We start from the raw sequence: 19,672 nt of genomic DNA on the forward strand, positions 1-19,672 counted from the left end.
CTGTTCTGTTCTGTATATATATGAAATGTTCATAATTAAGAACAGTTTGACTTAATAAGCGCATTTGACTAATGCACAACTTTACGGAAAATATGCGAAAAAATGACATTCTTTATAATCTAATTTACAAAAGGCTTAGAATTATTTCTTACTTAATTTTTAATTGTATAATAAATGCAGATTTTAAAAAAGAATAAAAATGAATAAATGATAAAACTTTTTACTAGTGCTCCTTAAAAACCAAATCATAATCAATTTTTCTATTTGTTAGTTATTGAAGAATAATAACTATTTGCATATGAAAAGTTATGGGAAAAATTTACTAAAAGGGTTTTTAACACTCTGTTTAGATTTTCAAGTCTTTAAAGATAATTTAGTTGCCAAAAAGCATGTTTTTTCAATATAACTTAAACCTTTTAAAAGGCAGAAATCTGACGTTCAAGGAGAATAGGGGGGGGGGGGCACGGGGGGGTATATATAACCCCCAAATGAAGCAACCCCAATTTTTTAAAATAAATAATATTTTACCTACTCCCCCCCCCCCTATAAAGATTTTACCCAAAATTATAATTATCCCCCATATCCAGATTTTATCCCCTCCTCCCCCCCCCAAAAAAAAAGCTTGGACGTCCCTTAAGTCCTGTAATTGTGTATTAATTATGATTTGATCATTAAGGATTATTTGTGAACGTTGACTAAAGCTTGACTTGAAAAGGATTATCACAATGAAGAGATATATTTCTATATTTCTATTATAAAGTTCACCAAATTGTGCCACTTCTAATTTACATCTTAGGCCTGAAAAAAATATTTATAAAAGTAAGTCATATAGAGATAGGGCAATAGATGATAAATTGACATAATCCCAATGTTGATAAACAAAATTAATCCTGCTATAGATTTAAATCATTGGTTGAAATGTTTGGACACTACTTGTTTGGAACCAACCAATAAAAGTTCCTGAAGATTTTGAACCAACAAATAAGAAAGAAATAAAACTTTGGGTTCCCGTTAATTTACAGTCTATGTGATCTAAAGGGATAATTGACAATGAAAGAAACCTACTCCTTCTATTATTGGTTGAAGAGTTTAGACACTACTAGTTTGTAACCGACCAATATTAATTAAATAAGAGTACCCAAAGTTTTAAACCAACAAATAAGATAAAACTTTGGATACCAGTGTAATTTAAAGTAAAATTCCTCTCCCTTCTTGAATGTATACACAAAAAAGAACATAATAGTAAGAAAATAATAAAAAAGCTGCAACCTTAGTAAAGTTATAGATTGTAATAAAGAAGCGAAAATGCAACTCTTTTTCAACAAAAATGATAAAGTTCCAATATTATTGAGTGGGGATTCTTGCAAAAATATCAATGATTCCCATTTAAACTATTATAACTGTATAATCACAGCTTAATCCAAGCTAACAAAGACATAAATTTAACTGTACTAGTGTAAAATTTTAGCCCCTAGGGAATGGTTACTTTTTATTAATGATCTGGACAAAGTAAGACATATTAAAGTTGACATCCTATAGAGAGAAGGGTTAGGCCGGATATCCGGTTTGGCCGAATATCCGGTCATTTTTAATATCCGACCGAATACTGATTTTTATTGCCGAATATCCAGTTATCCGGCATTATATCCGGTATTTTGCTAGATATCGGGCCATTTTCAATTTTCGGCCGGATACCGGATAGCCGGCATTAGAAATCAGCCGGATATCCGGTATCAGGTATCCGGCCAAAAAAGTATCCGACCCAACCCTAATAACGAGAAGGAGAGAATGATTGGCTTTTCCAATATCGGACGATTAATTGAAACATTTTGAACAGTATTTTCTTAATGGATATAGAATTTACGTGGGAAAATTGTCGTCAATTTAGGTGGCTAATATTGACACCATTATTGGTCAGTTTGTTAATACATTAGGAGGGGAATTGGGTTGAGGATGGAGGGGAATCATTAATAATTATTTTAGCCAGCTACAAATTTCACTTCATTAGTGTACATGATAATCTGGTATAAGATCCAAATAATATATTTTTCTTTATATTTTACAAATGGTTTCGACATAGTAGTAAATGGAGCTATGCCCTTCCATTTTTTAAAGAAAGGGCGTTGCAACACTCTAGAAAATAGCTTAAAACCACCACAAAAGCACAGCCTAATGAGTTTAGCGTTTACCAAGATCTTAGAAAACACATCAACAGGCTTTCAGTAAATGTTGCATATGTATTTGATAGATTTATCAAAATTAAAATGAAAATTTACTAAAAGCCTCACCTAATCATCATCATCGTCGTCATCAGGTACAAATAGTTCATTCTCTTCGAGAAAGGCAGCCATTCTCCGACTAAATAAATAGATAGATAATTAGACTGATGGAAAGGTATTCTTATAATAAAGTAATAGGAACCCTGTCTGTCTATTTGTTTGTTTGTTTGTACCGAAGGATCTCGTTAACTGCAGAACAGATATTAAAACTATTTTGTGGTAATGGTACCACCACCCTCCAAAATTAAACTCTCCCAGAAAAAATAACACCTCCGTGCCATATAATTTTTTTTGTTTACTTTTTCTTTTAAAAACTAAAAATATAAACTCAAGTGCTCCTAGCGGCCTCTAGTTCAAATATCTAGCAAGATAAGATTCATTACATAATAAATTAATAGCAGTTTCAACGACATCAGGCTCAGTCTGGTTCTATATTTAGTATATTTGGAACCAAACAAAATTTAAGAACCTTAACTAAAGTTTTAGATCCAACTAATGATAATGTAGTTATAAAACTTTAGGAAGTTTATGTAATTTCCAGTCCAAATTTCTGAGAAAATTAATGGAATTGAATAATATTAATATTTTTTTTTATATCAAATTTCATTTTGTAAAGAACTGGTGCAATTATAGAAATGTAGATAATAACTAAGTTTGTAAATAAATAAAGAACTTTGATAATAAATTATGTCAGCTCAGTTTGTTGGGATCAGAGTCAATTCATAACAATTTTACTAACTAATGTTAAATTTTAGACTAGGCATATTCAAAAATAAGGTAGGTAATTGGATTTAATTTAATTTGTAGGCTTAAAGTTCTTGCATTAGAAAAAAAACATTTAAAAATCTAATATAAAGACATATAGATATATGGGAATAAAAGTATATAGTTATTTGATAATATTAAAGGAACTACCTAAACTAAAAAGCATTAATGAATTGCAATTCTTTAAAGCATTTCATACAAAAATAAGTTTCAGTGTAAGAGGAAACTTTTACAGTGTAAAGTTGTAATAAATCAATAATTTCAACAAACAAGCAAACAAATTGTTCTTCCCAAAATTATCTCCAAGTTTTGCGAACTTTTTGCCTTTCAAGAAATGTTTTAGCAGTAAAAAGATCTGAGAAAACTTGTTAAAGTTTCTCTATCCTCCTTATAAATGCATCCTTCTCTCTATCTCATTTTTTCATAGATGAAGAGATAAACAAATATCAGAGCAATATAGATTCAAATTCAATATTAATAAATACCAGATAGAACTTTCTATAGCTAGTTTGAACCATTTTTGATCAATTTGTTCTCTGGTATAAAACACCTTGCTTAGAAAAAAACTCTCCAAAATTATACACTTAACCCTTAACGGTCGGGGGGGGGGGGGGACGCACCCCCATCCGGTTTTTTCTATCTTATTTTCTGTGTGTGAAAGATAAAGAGCCCAAACTGCTTGACTTTTTAAGTATGGGTATGACACATAACTGAGAGTTGGAATTTTTTGAATATCTTCATCCTGGCGGGCACAGGATGCCAGCAAACCTGGCAGGGTCATCCAGGTAAACAGCTAAAATATTTTTTTGACTAAAAAAAGCATTTTATCATACCAAAATACTAAAAAATCCTCTAGTAGTACATCCTTATATGAAATACAGGTGTTCAAGTCACTTTCAGGTTCCAGATATGATCCTGCAGGTCCTGATCCTCCAGGTCTCCAGAAATCTTTAAAAGGCTCCTGTGGCCGCAATTTTTGACTTAGAGATTTCAAATTTTAAACTTAAGCTTTTTATACATGTCTACACAACGTATTAAAATTTCATGAAGATCCGCCGCTGTTTTCCCGCTGACCGCCGACTGCGGCGGCTGGCAGCTGCCAAGTACAGCTGCGGCCGCTGAAATTTATATTGTGATATTTCTAATGTAAAATTTACATAAAGATAAACATTTTCTGGAAAAAAAATTTTCTTCTAGCTTCAAAAATAAGAAAATTACAGCCGTTTGAAATTTTTAAGTAAAAAAAGACCTAAAAACAAAGGTTGTTAAATAAAAGGGTGAAATAAGCGAAAATTGACTTAGACTTATAAAAGGTCGGAAATTCATTATCAAACAGGGGACTTGCACAAAAAAATTTAGCCCTCTAGCTCTAATAGGAACTGAGATAATAAGGGGGGGCGTTGAATGCCCCCCCCCCCCGACCGATTAAGGTGCGGCAAGGGGCCCGACTGTAAAGGGTTAAAGAACTTAAGATATACCTAAAAATTGGACGGATTAACTTTGATACTTTAATACCTTAACTTAAAGATATTTTTAATAACAATCCTTTCCCCTTATTTCTGTATTTCTTCTATTAATTTCTATCCTATCTCTATAATTTTCCCTTTTTCTCCATTTATTTTAGAACAAATCTGATGATTCTAAGAACAATTTGAAGAGAAAAGGAAAGGATCTTCAATTAGTTTTATTCTTAATCTAGATATTGAGTGATATGTATACCTCATTATTCTTATAGTTATACTGATAACTTAGATATGATTTCTATGATCTCATTTCTAAAAGTTATATCAAACATAAATTGGTTCCATTTAAGAATTAAATAAAGTAAGATAATACTCATGATAACAAAAGGAAAAAATAACAATCTCTTCAAAATTAACATAAGAAACACTTAAAGTTAATAAAGGATAAAAGAAAACATTCTTAGATTTTCTTTATTTCAGAACAGAAAATTGACAACTAACCTTTTGTAATTTATAATTAAAAGATTCTATAATATGGAGTTACACCTTTTTCATCCCAGTCCTGGGCTTGTAGTACAATCTGTGAAACTATTTATCTGTGTGTGGAAAAATTTGTACTAAATTTTGCAGAACTGGTATTTAACCACCACAGCCCTCTAAACTAGAATTGCTACACAAACTATCTTAGTTAGAATTAGATAGAAAATACATGTTTGTTAAAAACAAGAACAAAACTTTCCCAAGGAAATTGATATATTTTTCAAAAACTAGTATTGAATGTTTCATTGGAACAAGAAATGAACTGCGTGTTAATAGTGGTTAAAGGAAGAATTCCCATAGAATTAGGGTTTCATATATTGACGTTAAAACTTTAGACCCCTAGATTTAAAACTTAAGTTTGAAAGCCCCCAAATCAAATACTTTATGATATTGTTATAGGTTCAGGTTACATTCTAATAGGATCATGTTAAGCTCAAGCTACATCAAGGAGGGTATTCCAAGGGTCATAAAGATTACATCATAACATCACCTTGACAGGTAATTTAGAGCGTTCATGTTACTGTAACTATAAAGATCAATGAGCCTTAGGCATCACCTTAGATTAGTTGCAAAAGTTTGCAAGCTCTGTGCATTTAATTGCCTATAGCTTATACCAGTCAGATATGTAGCTCACAAATATCATACATTCTAGTTTACAGATATGTAGCTCACAAATATCATATTTTCTAGTTTACAGATATGTAGCTCACAAATATCATACATTCTAGTTTACAGATATGTAGCTTGCAACTATCATATATTTTTAGCTCCAACATTGATTATTTTTTTTTAGGACAGATGTGTATTTCTTTTTTAGAAAGTTTACAGATATGTAGCAAACAAATATCCAAATTCTCTAAAACAGAAAAATATCTTTCTTCATTTTTCCATTAAATTTCAGTTGTTCAAAACATTAAACACTTATTTTAAAAATGAATAAGCCATACAACAAGCTTTTTGAATAAGGGTTGAGTGAATGACAAACTTCTGGTTTGGTATTATTAACTTTCTGATTTCCTACAATACTATTTTAGTTTCCTGGAGAATAATTTATTTGCATACTAACTATTTTGGCAAGAAAATAAATCCTAGAAAATTATGGAAAATTATTACCATATTAATAGCTAACATTAATATAATTTATCTAACTCTCTTTTCTAACAATTTACTTTTTCTAGCTGCTAACAAATTTTTAAACATTATGAATTTTTTACTTTATTTTGCTTATTGACACTTGTGATTGTAATTTACATTTTTGTACTTTAAATAATCTTCAAAAAAATTTCTGTAACTAAATATATAAAGGAAATGAAGCAAATATAAAAAATTCTGAGCTGGATCTTTAAATGTGTAGCCGTTGGCGTGGCTGTAGCCGTGGCCGTAGTCATGGCTGTGGCTTTAGCAACGCTTTAGCCACACAAACGGACTGTGGTCACTTTTAGCGTGGTTAACCACGCTACGACTACGACCACGCGTTGCCAATATGATTTAAAGATTGCATTTTTTATTTGTGGCCATGGCAACGCGTGGTTAATATGATTTAAAGATCGCTATTAGGTTGGTGGCTGTAACTCTGACCACGACTACGGCAACGGCTATGCTTTTAAAGATCCAGCTCTGCTTAGACAGGAAAACAATAAATTTTCTTTATCTGAGAGAATACTTTGTGTGATTTTGTAATATAATTTAGAAATACTTTCACCCTTTCAATAGTTTTATATAAAATTACATTTATTTAGGAATTTAATTCAAACAAAAGAAGTTGTATTTCCTTTGACAATTTGATTTTTGCTGTCTGTGATAGCTGTAATGGTTGTTTTGGTTTTAAATTAATTAATTTAGAACAATTTTATTGTTTTAAATCGTTGTTTGGAGAATCCTGCAATGAAGAGGTATAATCTAGAATTTATGGTTGGTACAATATTTTCATCCCATTTTGTACATATGTTTTGAATTACGGATTGTTCATTTGTCTTTATTTGTTTGAATTTAAAAAGATCTTAGCATCCTTGTCTATTATAAATTTCTAGGGAACTTGGATTTGATGTATTAAATTATAAAATTTTACTTAAATAACATTTCTAATATTCAAAATATATGAATTCTGCAAAAAGTGAAAGCCTTTTATTCCCCCCCCCCCTCTTTCTTCCATAAACCTCTTTTTAACCCTCACATAATCCACTGCATTATATCAGACACAATAGATTTTAACAGGAGTTTTTAAAACAGTTTTTTTTGCAGTCTTTAAACATATCTCTAATTAGAATCAAGTTGAGGACATTTAAAAATATCGAATTATTTTATTTATTTACAAAATTCAGCACTATTTCTGAATGTTTAACATAAATTTACATTTACATTTAAAATTCCATAAATATTTCACAGTAGCCATTTTAGCTGACTGAATAAAGTAAAAGTTTAACATTACATCCGGCCCTTACATAACTTAAACCTTTGCAATTTTCTTTGCAAACACAACCCTTGCTTAACAGGGGAAAAGAAATTTTAGTTTGTATTTTATTATTATATGTAAGAAATAAGCAACTTTCATTGATAAACAATGCTATTATGAATTTAATCAAATAAATAAAAAATAATCAAGAAAAATCCTTTTAAAATCCTCAATACCTAATAATTAAACAATTTTGTTTTTCATTTATATAGTTGTCATTAATGATATTTAAATTAAACTTGAACCTTATATATTTACCATTTTTGAAGATTACTGATAGAAATAAGATTAAGGGCATATATCATTCAAATATTTTATAGAACTAAGTAATATCAAACTCGATCCTACCCTACATATATTGTTATGTCGTTTTGAATTAATGTTCTGCTATTAATACAACATTATCTTTTAACCGCTTTTCTTGATCTAATATTTCTTATTAACTTATCTATTTATCTTTCTTATGCTCAAACTTCTATGGATTAATTTAATTTAATTGGTCGGGGAATTAAAATTTTCCAATAAATAAAAAATTGAAATGACAAGGGAAAGAAGTGGGGACCCAGAAAAAAGCCACTAATGGCTGAGGGCAAGGCCCCTTATGTATAAAAGAGTCATTATTCTAATAATATAGTATTTTGTATATATTTTGGGCTAATTTAAAATCCCATGAATGCCTGGTCGCCTCGAATGCAAACTTTCCTTTTTTGCACTCCCCAGATGGTTCAATCAATGCAAGCTACAATTTTACTCAAAAAAATGTAAACCTAAGTGCTTGATGATAATTATAAGATTGGGCTGGGAAGGTCACGTGTTAACAAGTAATTTTACTTTAGTAGGTAATGATTATAAGAATGGATTAAGCTGGGATCCTATCTTAGCTCCTAAATCTCCTATTAGATTGTTTTTAGGGGGTGGGGAGCTTAACAAATAGCCAAAAACAAAGAAAAACTTTTATGAAGCTACTATGAAAAAAACAACAATAAAAATTCCCAAAACCTTAGTGCTTGTATCAAATAGTTAATAATTTAGGACAAGAATAAAAAGTGTAGAGGGATAAAAAAAATCTAATGGACATAAGGACATACTTACAGTTACACTTACCATAGAGTAGATTCGCTACTTATTAAAAATTACCTTATTGAGGCACCAATGCTTAACCCAAGACTAACAGTCAGAAATACCTACAATAAAAATGAGGAGTTGAAAGAAGCATGTTTATTCCACAAAAGCCTTTCAATCAATATTAAAATTTTAAAAAATTAAAATCTCCACATATACCCAAACAAAAAAAATATTCTCAATACAAAGTAGTAAGATTAGTTTTTGTCTGAAACTAATGATATCAGGAAATGCTGGTCCAAATGAGTTGTACTTTTTAGGGAAGCTTTTTAAATGTCTTAGGATGGTTTTAGGCTATTATCCTGACCTTTTCATCCCTTTTTTAAGAAAGATATTCATCCCTGTTTTTCGATCACTACTTAAAATGTCTCGACATGAATCTGCAAACAATGTCAAACAATTGATTTTAAATTTAACTTAAATCTCTCCTCTAGCTCTCTTTTGTCTTTTACAGAAAATCTACCAAGACTTCATAGACTAATTTTATTTCTTTTTGTTCTAACGATTGTAATTTTGTAACTTTTCATAATTATAGGTTGCGCCCCTAGCCTTTCTGGGCTCTGCATTCGAGAAAGAGAATAAAACTCCCCCAACAACTAAAATTTTGAATTAAATAGCCTATGTAGAGCTTTCCTAAAATGTAGAGCTCAATAGGTTTAGTTGTTAGTGAGATCTAAACGGACAGACAAAAATCTTTACTACCTTAAACAATAGAACAGGATAGTATATGAATATATGAGTTGTAGATCAATTTATCTGCAATTGTCTTCTCCCCATTTTGCCTCTAACTTTTAACTATTAATAGTTTTTAAATTTAAACTATTAACTGTAATACTTAAAACACAAAAAAGGGCAAATTTCTAGTAAATCTCTTATAAAGCCATTAAAAGTTAAATTGTATTTTAAAGGAAGAGATAAATTTGAATTTAATCTTAAATTTTAAGATTTGTTTCACAATATTGTATTTCTATTAAATAATTACATTTTATATTGAAAAAATTAGAATAATAATTTATAGACAGGAACATCATGCAAAGTTTGAAATCGATAGGACAATTATAACATGCCTAAATTAACGAATAAAAGCTATCTATCTCGGACGGACGGACGGACGTACGGACGGACGGACGTACGGACCGACCCTTATTATAAAAAAGCTTCGCTTTTAAAAATTTAAAGAGAACCTTTAACTTCATAGGATTTTTGAATGATTATATATCTATGGAAACTAGAAGGCGCTTTACATATTACGCCGTAAGCTAACCAAAAATTGATTAAAATGTTAATGAATTATGTAATATTTTACTGGTAACAATATTTAATATTAATGTATACTTTAATATTTAATCAAACTTCATATTTTACAGTTTGGGCCACGAAACCGTCTTTACAGCAATAGATGTAGAATATACGTGGATATTATGACAGGGGAAAAATTGTTGTCAATTTAGCTTGCTAACATGGAACTCATTTATTAATATTAATATTCTTGACAAGTTAAACAATGAAAATTCGTGGCAATTTAGTAGCTGGACAAAATGTCTTAATAAATAAGACGTCATAAAAAAAAGACGGGTTATACATCTCTTTTTAGGGGTTTCTTTCCTTCTTCTCCTCTCGTCTCCCTCATTTATATGACGTCACGTGACTGATCTTTGAGTGGGGAAGAATCTTTATCTTTCTACTCCAAAGTGGTTTCGCGAGCCCAACTCTATTACATTACTTGATTAATGAATTTCATTTTTGTCAAAGTTTATTATGAGATACAAGAAAAGTTTACAAGAGGGCTGAACATTGTTGAAAGCGAAGCTTGTTTAAAATTATAAGATTTTAAACCCTTGTTGGTTCAATGACGTCCATAATTTTAATGAGAGGTGATTATGTTCTCCTCCATAAATATTATGATTGGGGTTCAATTAAACCAGTTAACAACTATATAGAAATGTAAAAACAACATTTGAATGCAAGAAATGTAAAACATTCACCTAGTTTTCTTTAAATCATGGCGCGAAGCGTTTCAGAGTTTTTTTTTGGGGCGGGAGAATATTGGGTAATATCTCCCCCTTAACAATACAAAAATTCCAAAATGTTTAAAGTCCTTAATTCATCTTATGGCATCTCCAACTTAAAGTATTTCTTTTTATAATTTTTGTCACCCTTGTTTTGTTTACATGAATACTTCATTAATTTACATGTTGGAAAACTTTTATGTATAAATTATGAATATCGGAGCCGGCTCTAACATACTCTTTTGGGATTTGGGAGCCGATTTTTCTTCAATTCATAATGTAAGTGTAATATGACACCAGGGCCATGAGAATGGAATGTTGAATTCATATTGTACTAGCTCCGACTTTGGCTCCAGACATTTACAATATAGATTTTACTTCTTATTTTAAAAATATTGCATAAAAAAACACTAAACTTTGCCTTTTTTTCCATATCTATATCAATATCTGTCTATCTATCTATCTATCTATCTATCTATCTATCTATCTATCTATCTATCTATCTATCTATCTATCTATCTATCTATCTATCTATCTATCTATCTATCTATCTATCTATCTATCTATCTATCTATCTATCTATCTATCTATCTATCTATCTATCTATCTATCTATCTATCTATCTATCTATCTATCTATCTATCTGTCTATCTATCTATCTATCTATCTATCTATCTATCTATCTATCTATCTATCTATCTATCTATCTATCTATCTATCTATCTATCTATCTATCTATCTATCTATCTATCTATCTATCTATCTATCTATCTATCTATCTATCTATCTTTCTATCTATCTATCTATCTATCTATCTATCTATCTATCTATCTATCTATCTATCTATCTATCTATCTATCTATCTATCTATCTATCTATCTATCTATCTGTCTATCTATCTATCTGTCTATCTATCTATCTGTCTATCTATCTGTCTATCTATCTGTCTATCTATCTGTCTATCTATCTGTCTATCTATCTGTCTATCTATCTATCTATCTATCTATCTATCTATCTATCTATCTATCTATCTATCTATCTATCTATCTGTCTATCTATCTATCTATCTATCTATCTATCTGTCTATCTATCTATCTATCTGTCTAACTATCTATCTATCTATCAATCTATCTATATCTATCTAGCTATCTATTTATTTGTCTGTCTCTTTATCGATCTCTATCTATCTATCTATTAAGCTTTTTGTCTATCTATCTATCTAAGGAAGTGATAATCTGTGTCTGTCTCTACTAAAAAAATGACCTCTTCCCCTCACAATTTTTTGTTTAAAAATTGATATGAAAATGGGGTAATCAACTTCCCCCCCCCCAAAAAAAAAAAAAATTACCATCATTTTACTTTTTCTTTTAGAGTTTAACTCCCTCCCCCCACCTGAAATGCCCTAAGAAAGCCTCTAGGGGAGTAGCCGCTAGTATTAAGATAAAAAGCTGAGAAAATAAATATAAATAAGCATAAATATTTCATTGCAGAGCTACTCTTTAGCTTTTTTTATCATTCTAAATATATTTCTTTATAACTGGTCTATATATCTGTCTATATTTAAATAGAGGGGAAGGGAATTAGTATTAAATAGTTATTTTATCTGAAAGCTCAATATTTACTTGTATCTAAACCTTGAAAAGCAATAATCAAAGTAAGACCTAGCTAATGTCTTTGCATGGCCTCTATAATCTAAATCAAATCTATTATAATATCAATTTAGAATTTATCAAATCTTATTTTCTTTAGTTATGCTATAGATAATGATATGATTGTCCTTGTTGGATGCATAGTTTAATCTTCGCGTGGGACATTTAACGAACTTTCCCTTAGATCTTATGTAAATTGAGATAACAGAATAGAGTGTGCATAGAAATTGTTGACATCCCACTTAATGAAATCATCCTCTACCATTATTTTTAATTGTAGATGAAAATCGTTTGAAAAGCCTTCATAAAACATATTGTACACGTAAAAGTTTTCTTTTAAAAAGATGAATTCTGGCTTACTATCGTTTAGAACATAATCTAAAAATAATGCAAGTTAATGTATAAAATATGATAGAAAAACACAAAAATTGAGGGCATGTTCTGTTGAACTTATTATATTACATTTTGAACATAAATTTGATTCAGCTAACTTAAATTTGTAAAGTTTATTTCTACTATTTAGAGTTCTATTCATTTGTTCAAGATAATTGGCATGTTAAATATTTTTTTAATGAAATATTAAGCATTTCTTTGTTTGGAATACATAACTGATCACTTACTCTAGTTTTTAATGCAGGTAGCTCACATGAGTTTTTATTTCTATAAATTAGTTTAAAATGAAGAGAGAAAACAGATTTGTTCTTTAAAAAAACTGTTCCAATTGGAATCATAAGTTGTTTTGCTCTCTTCATGCTAAACACACAATCTCTAGGAAAAGCTGTTTTTGTTGACTCTACTAGTTTACTCAATTTATTTATTCAAGAAACATCTCTAATTGTATTTGATAGATCAGATTTTATGTATGGCAAAAATAATACTTTATCATCAATTTTTCTTGTTTCAAATATGGAAGCAATGGTTAGCTTTTTAGCTTTAAGTAATACATTTTAATCATGTTTATTAAAAGGTGTTGAAATATAAGCAAAATTTGATGAGATAATGGGGGATTGAAAGAAAGTGATTGGTTCATGCTCTAAATCATAAAAAACTCGCTTAGCTTATGAAAATAATTACCACCTGCACATGGATAAAGACTCTTAAAAAAATTTTTATGCTCAATGATTGTTTTATAACTAAATGTAGGTAACATTGCTTGAATGTTTAGATGTTTATGCTCTAAAATTAAGCTAATGGTAGTATCATTATGCTGAGAAGAAAATCTTAGACAATTCATAAAACTATTTAGCCATATTGAAAATGCTTGGGTGTCAGGTTTTAGAAAGTTCAAACCACCCTGAGTGAAATCTTGTTCTATACTATTTTGTGAAATATTATATCTGTATGATATTTTCCCATCAGGATTTCTATTAGACCATAAAAACTTTGAAATAATTTTCCAAATTGATTTACAATATTTGTTTTAAAAGAGAAGTTTTTCTAGAATTAGGGTCGGTCCGCCTGTCTGTACGTCCGTCTGAAACGGTTAGCTTTTTCCAAAAAGTTTTAAATTTTTTCTTTTAAATATATACTAAATAAAATTATATATATAATATGTGATCAATTTGTTGTTCATATTATATTTCAGAATCAATTTCAGAATAAATATTTTTTTACTTCACTTTTATTTTTTTTAAAGCGAAGATTTTCTATAATTAAGGTCAGTCAGTCCATAACGGATAGCCTTTTCGTTAATTTAGGCTTTTTAGAATTGTCCTAGCGATTTCAAACTTTGCATGATGATTCCTGTAGTAATTAGGTACGATTTAGAAAGCGTAGCAACTCTATAATCGTTACCAAAATGTCCGTAAACATGATCTAGATAGATAGATAGATAGATAGATAGATAGATAGATAGATAGATAGAAAGATAGATAGATAGATAGATAGATAGATAGATAGATAGATAGATAGATAGATAGATAGATAGATAGATAGATAGATAGATAGATAGATAGATAGAAAGATAGATAGATAGATAGAAAAATAGATAGAAAAATAGATAGGAATATAGATGGATAGAATCAAATAAAAAGAAATAGCCTAAAATCTGTCTATATAACAATAGTAAGCTTCCCTGACAATTTAAGAATGAATAGTTGTACGAGCCGTTGGACATAAGCTCCCTATGTTCCCCTTGAATTAACCTTTACAGATCTAAGTAAACAAGAATGACAATATTCATAAAAACGAGGTTCAAGATATCAAAATATCAGACGAATATTGATTTAATCTTACAACCAATCATTATTACAAACTTTTGTGGTTCAGAGAATCATTTGAGGTAAAATACAATATCGGATTTGGAATCACCATTAATTATAAACTGTTAATGGCTTTGTTTTTTTTTATTTTTTTTTGTATTTTTTATTATTGAGGGTTTCCGTTTAAAAGTCAAAAGTTTCAATCTTTTTAAAAATAGTATTAAAGTAAGCCTAAACGACAATTGTATCGAAATATTGATCTGAGAGAGAACTTTTCAAAAGGAGATATGTTAGGCTTATTGAGCCGGACATTTAGAAGACTTAAACTCGTTGGTAGCTCAATCCTAGCTAAACTGAAATGAAAAACCTATACAAAATTTTCTGAGAGGCCAAAATTCTAATATGTGTTTTTGTATACGTTTTTCTTTGTCATTATGCGTCTTCAATTATGATTATCAAATTTATTCATTCTTTAGATTAAAATTATTGGTTAAAAAGTTGGAACATTTTAAAATTAAAGAAGCCAGTATACTTATCAATTTAAAAAAGAAGTACCCAAAGTTTTCACACTCTACATGTGTTAATGTTCTATGGTCCTTCGTTTTTAGAGCTTTGCTTTTATGGATGTTGTCATCCTTGTTTTCTTAACAGTAAAAGATAAATTTACACTTAATGCTCACTGATATAGAATCTTCACTGTCTATCTTCAATGGCAGCTGAGAAAATTGCATGTCCCCCATAGCGTTACAGACTGGCGGACTGATGAATAGACAAAGTAAACTAAAGAGAAGCTTCGCTACTAATAAATAAATTAACTTCTAAGATTGTTCTATGTTTCTTAACTCCTTAAATATGAAAAAAGTTTTAATTTATGATTTAAAAAAGAATGAATATTAAAAGGTTAAAAGTATTGTAATAGAGGGTCGTGGTCAAACTGCCGCTAATTCTCAAATTAGACCTTTACGTAGCTCTTTGGATCCGTCGCATATATTACTGTCCTCTCTCCTACCTTCTAAACGAAGGGTAGGAAGAACCGCCCTATGGACGGGTGCCTTGCCTCCTTATGCCCACATTCTGACAAGGAATACGAAACCAAAGCCTTGCTTTGTTTCCTGCGCTTGCGTTCAACCAAGCTATGTTCATGTGACCAGTGATTCACATTCACTCTAGTGTTTAGCTACTATCTTCTTCAAGCTACAAGCCTAGTGTTCCCTTGTCCACTAGCTTTGCTTTAGCGCCTTCACCTGCGCTTTCTCTTTGGCAGGCGCCTTGGGCCTGGTATGGATTCGTTAAGACTAGCTCTACGATTCCTTGTTCCCGACAATACAACTCCACTATGATCCTTCCGAAGGTTCACCTACGGAAACCTTGTTACGACTTTTACTTCCTCTAAATGACACAGCTTGAACTACTTCAGGTACCCAGGTCAAGTGTTAGGGCTCCTTCCATGGTTCTCACTAAGACATTCAATCGGTAGTAGCGACGGGCGGTGTGTACAAAGGGCAGGGACTCAATCAAGGCAAGCTATTGACTTGCCTTTACTAGGAATTCCAGGTTAATGTCGAACACTTTCAAGCGACAATCCCGACTGTTAAATATATTAACCGCTTGCCTAGTCCTTTCGAACCAGGGACGGGTTATATATTCAATCGTAGCACGTGTGCGGCCCAGAACATCTAAGGGCATCACAGACCTGTTATTGCTCTTTCTTTAGCTACTTCGTTCAACTAACCCTTCCAAGAAGACACACATCTTCAAGTTAGTTAATGTTTCCACCCGACTTCAATTTGGAAACAGTGTCCTTATTGGTAAGTGAGAGTCTCGTTCGTTATCGGAATTAACCAGACAGATCACTCCACCAACTAAGAACGGCCATGCACCACCAACCACCAAATCAAGAAAGAGCACTTAGTCTGTCAATCCTTCTAGTGTTCTGGCCTGGTAAGTTTTCCCGTGTTGAGTCAAATTAAGCCACAAGCTCCACTCCTGGTGGTGCCCTTCCGTCAATTACTTTAAGTTTCAGCTTTGCAACCATACTTCCCCTGGAACCAAATAACTTTAGTTTCCAAAAGTCGCCTATCACCACGTCAATAGACATGCGATAGATTACTGGTTGGCATCGTTTATGGTTAGAACTAGGGCGGTATCTAATCGCCTTCGATCCTCTAACTTTCGTTCTTGATCAATGAAAACATACTTGGCATATGCTTTCGCTTTTGGATGTCTTCAAACGGTCCAAGAATTTCACCTCTAGCGCTTGAATACATATGCCCCCGTCAGTCTCTATTTATCATCAAGTTATGGTTGAGACCAACATAACATACACAACTCCTTGTTATATTATTCCATGCACAACTATTCCGACTACTGGTCTGCCTTTAGCACTCTTGTTTTTTCAAAGTAAACACAGACCCAGCTCAATCAACCTTTGAAAGTCAATTGACTTGTCCTTTCCAACCAATCAATAAGAACCGCTAGCGCTTGCGCCAGGGCTCCCACTTGACAATCTTCCGACTACGAGCTTTTTAACCACAGCAACATTAGTATACGCTATTGGAGCTGGAATTACCGCGGCTGCTGGCACCAGACTTGCCCTCCAATTGATCCTTTGACATTAATTTAGATTAACATCATTCCAATTACAAGGCCTCGAAAGAGTCTTGTATTGTTATATTCCGTCACTACCTCTGTCTTTAACAAATGGGTAATTTGCGCGCCTGCTGCCTTCCTTAGATGTGGTAGCCATTTCTAAGGCGCCCTCTCCAGAATCGAACCCTGATTCTCTGTTACCCGTCATAACAACTGTGCGCCTAAGGCACCCAGTCTACAGTTGATAGGTCATACCATGAATGAACTGATAGTCAGGTTAACTGAACTATCAAGAACGGCTTCAGGTCAACTTTAGTACACTTCCGTGTTTGGTTTCTCAAGCGCTTACCTTCCACAACTCCTATTGCCTTGTCTTATGTATTAGCTTGAGAATTACCAAAGTTATCCTTCCGCTGCTCCTTCTGTTCAATCAAGTTGATATGTTTTAATGAGCCTTTCGTAGTCTCTCTCACTTTGGCACATGCATGGACTGGTGTTGGACTGGAAGTCGACCCAACCAACTTTTAATTTAATTCTTATAAAGTAAAAGTTTGAAAAAAATTAGGGGGGGGGGCTTTTTTCTATCGGCGATTTCTTTAGGGATAATAGTGGTAACCTCCCCCAAATAGTAATGAATATTTCCAGGACCTATGAAGAGCAACACTGTAAAGGAGAACCATATCGGTTAAGCAATATTCTTCAGTACAGACAAAAAGACACCCTGCTAATTTTATTTATGATAATATAATGATAGTGAAAATCTTCATTAGTAACCTAATTAACTTTACTTCTCAAAAACTGCAAAATTCAAAGATTTTTCCAAAACTTACTGATTTAATTTTTATCCGCATTTTTAGGCCAGATTTACTGCTGCTTTGGCAGAACCTGAACCCGATACCCTGGCCGTACTCGGAGTTTTTGGAGAAGTAAGCATAATTTTTTTTATGTAGAAGTCTCAAAAATTGCATACATGCACATAGAGTTTCTAACATCTCTTTTTTAGTAGCGAAGCTACTCTATAATTACGGATTTACGGAAATGTACGGAATTATACGGATTTTCAAAAAAGTGCTAATAAAATGTTCGGATTGTACGGATTTTTATTTTTGGTGTACGGAAAATCCGTACATTCTTTTTTAAAATAAAAAATTGTAATTTTAGCTATTTGTCAAACTGTAGTTACAAAGGTTTTAGAATGTGTTATAATTAGTGTTATGGTCTTAATGAATTAAGTAAAATGTATCATTATTTGTAAGTTACATTTGGATTTCATGGGAACCAAAGAGGTCAAGAATGGTTTACCAGAAGTTTAATTATTCTTCTCTTAAATATCCAATTAAGTTTATTATGAGTATAAGCAAAATTACTGCAAGCAACACCTGATTTCTTCAATACCTTTATCTTAATTCATAGTTCGTTTTTTAGATGAGAGGACTTTTCATGAATTTTGATTGGATGGTATATTAAGTTGAGTGTATATACGTTTCAACCACTACTTGTCATCTACAAAAGGGGTAATTTTGTGTAGTAACAATAAGGATTTACATCAATTTATCTTATCCCATTAGATCCCTGTTAAGAATGCATTATATACAAATTAGCGAATATTGTATGAACAATTCACCGATTCGCATGAATGTTTGTTATTTTTATGAAAAAGGAATAGCTCCGCCTCCACTTAAAACATAATATTTTTTTGAAAGAATTATTCAGATATAAAAATTATATCTGTTTGATTGTATTTCTGTTTATTCTTATAGTTCCTGGGAAGGTTTACAGCTATTTTTGGGGAGGGTACCACTACCCTCCCAAGAGAAAACGAAAAAAAAACTAACCCCATCTAGCGGCCATAAATAATTTTTGTTGGTAAAACAGATGAAAAAAAACATTACGTGCCCTTAGAGGCCTCTAGGGTCGTAGCCGTTAGTATTTTATAAAAGTCATCCTTATTTAAAAGTCTCTTTCTGTATCTGTCTGTCTAAAGGATTTCACTAACCGCTGAACCTCCTATTGATAATTTTTATTGGTTCCAAACTAGAAGTCAGTGTCTAACATATTATAAATTCATTTTTACAGAAGGGGTAATTTTGTTTATCATCATTTAGGATGTTTATCAATTTAATGTCTATTGCCTTATCCCTTAACATGATCTATTCGATTTCCCGTATATCTCTTCTCTACTCTTCAGGGAATGCAACTACTGGTCCTGTGATGGTTTTAAGTTATTTTCGTGGGGGTTCGGACACCCAAAACCCCCCAAAAAATGAAAAATATCCCCCCTCCAAAAAAATGAACTTAAAAAAGTAAGATTGACTAACCTGGCTAACCAATTAAGCTTGTAATTTTAAAATTTTCTACGTAGTTTAATTTAAATTACTATCATTCGCAATGAAAAACTTCTATCGGACCTAATCTAATTATAGAAAAGCTTTACTTTAACAAACTTTAGACACTTTATGTACAATTAAATTAAGCACAAATAATTTTAAACTTCTTTTCTTACAGTTTGTTTTTAGAATTAAAGCTACTCTATAACTAACTTCCAAACAAGTTCCAGTTGTGCACTTATAACCTCCCATTTTTAAAATTTTCTTAAATAAGTG

The 19,672-nt window shown here is 31.4% G+C and overlaps 1 protein-coding gene and 1 pseudogene across 1 annotated transcript in view; both read right to left on the reverse strand.

Moving 5' to 3' along the window:
- Positions 1 to 614: 614 nt before the first annotated feature.
- Positions 615 to 19,672, reverse strand: part of LOC145304227 (essential MCU regulator, mitochondrial-like) — a 35,487-nt gene continuing 16,429 nt past the window's right edge. Inside the window, exons 3-5 of the mRNA XM_080146101.1 lie at positions 8,637 to 8,683; positions 2,289 to 2,358; positions 615 to 798 (exon numbers count right to left, since the gene is read on the reverse strand). Coding sequence (XP_080002227.1) covers positions 2,289 to 2,358; positions 8,637 to 8,683 — 117 coding nt within the window. The 3' untranslated portion in view covers positions 615 to 798. The remainder of the gene's footprint in view (positions 799 to 2,288; positions 2,359 to 8,636; positions 8,684 to 19,672) is intronic.
- On the reverse strand, positions 15,815 to 17,593 carry LOC145333064 (small subunit ribosomal RNA; annotated as a pseudogene).

Source organism: Acartia tonsa, chromosome 1, assembly GCF_053477335.1.
Source record: "Acartia tonsa isolate MP-2025a chromosome 1, ASM5347733v1, whole genome shotgun sequence".
Classification (NCBI taxonomy): Eukaryota; Metazoa; Arthropoda; class Copepoda; order Calanoida; family Acartiidae; genus Acartia; species Acartia tonsa.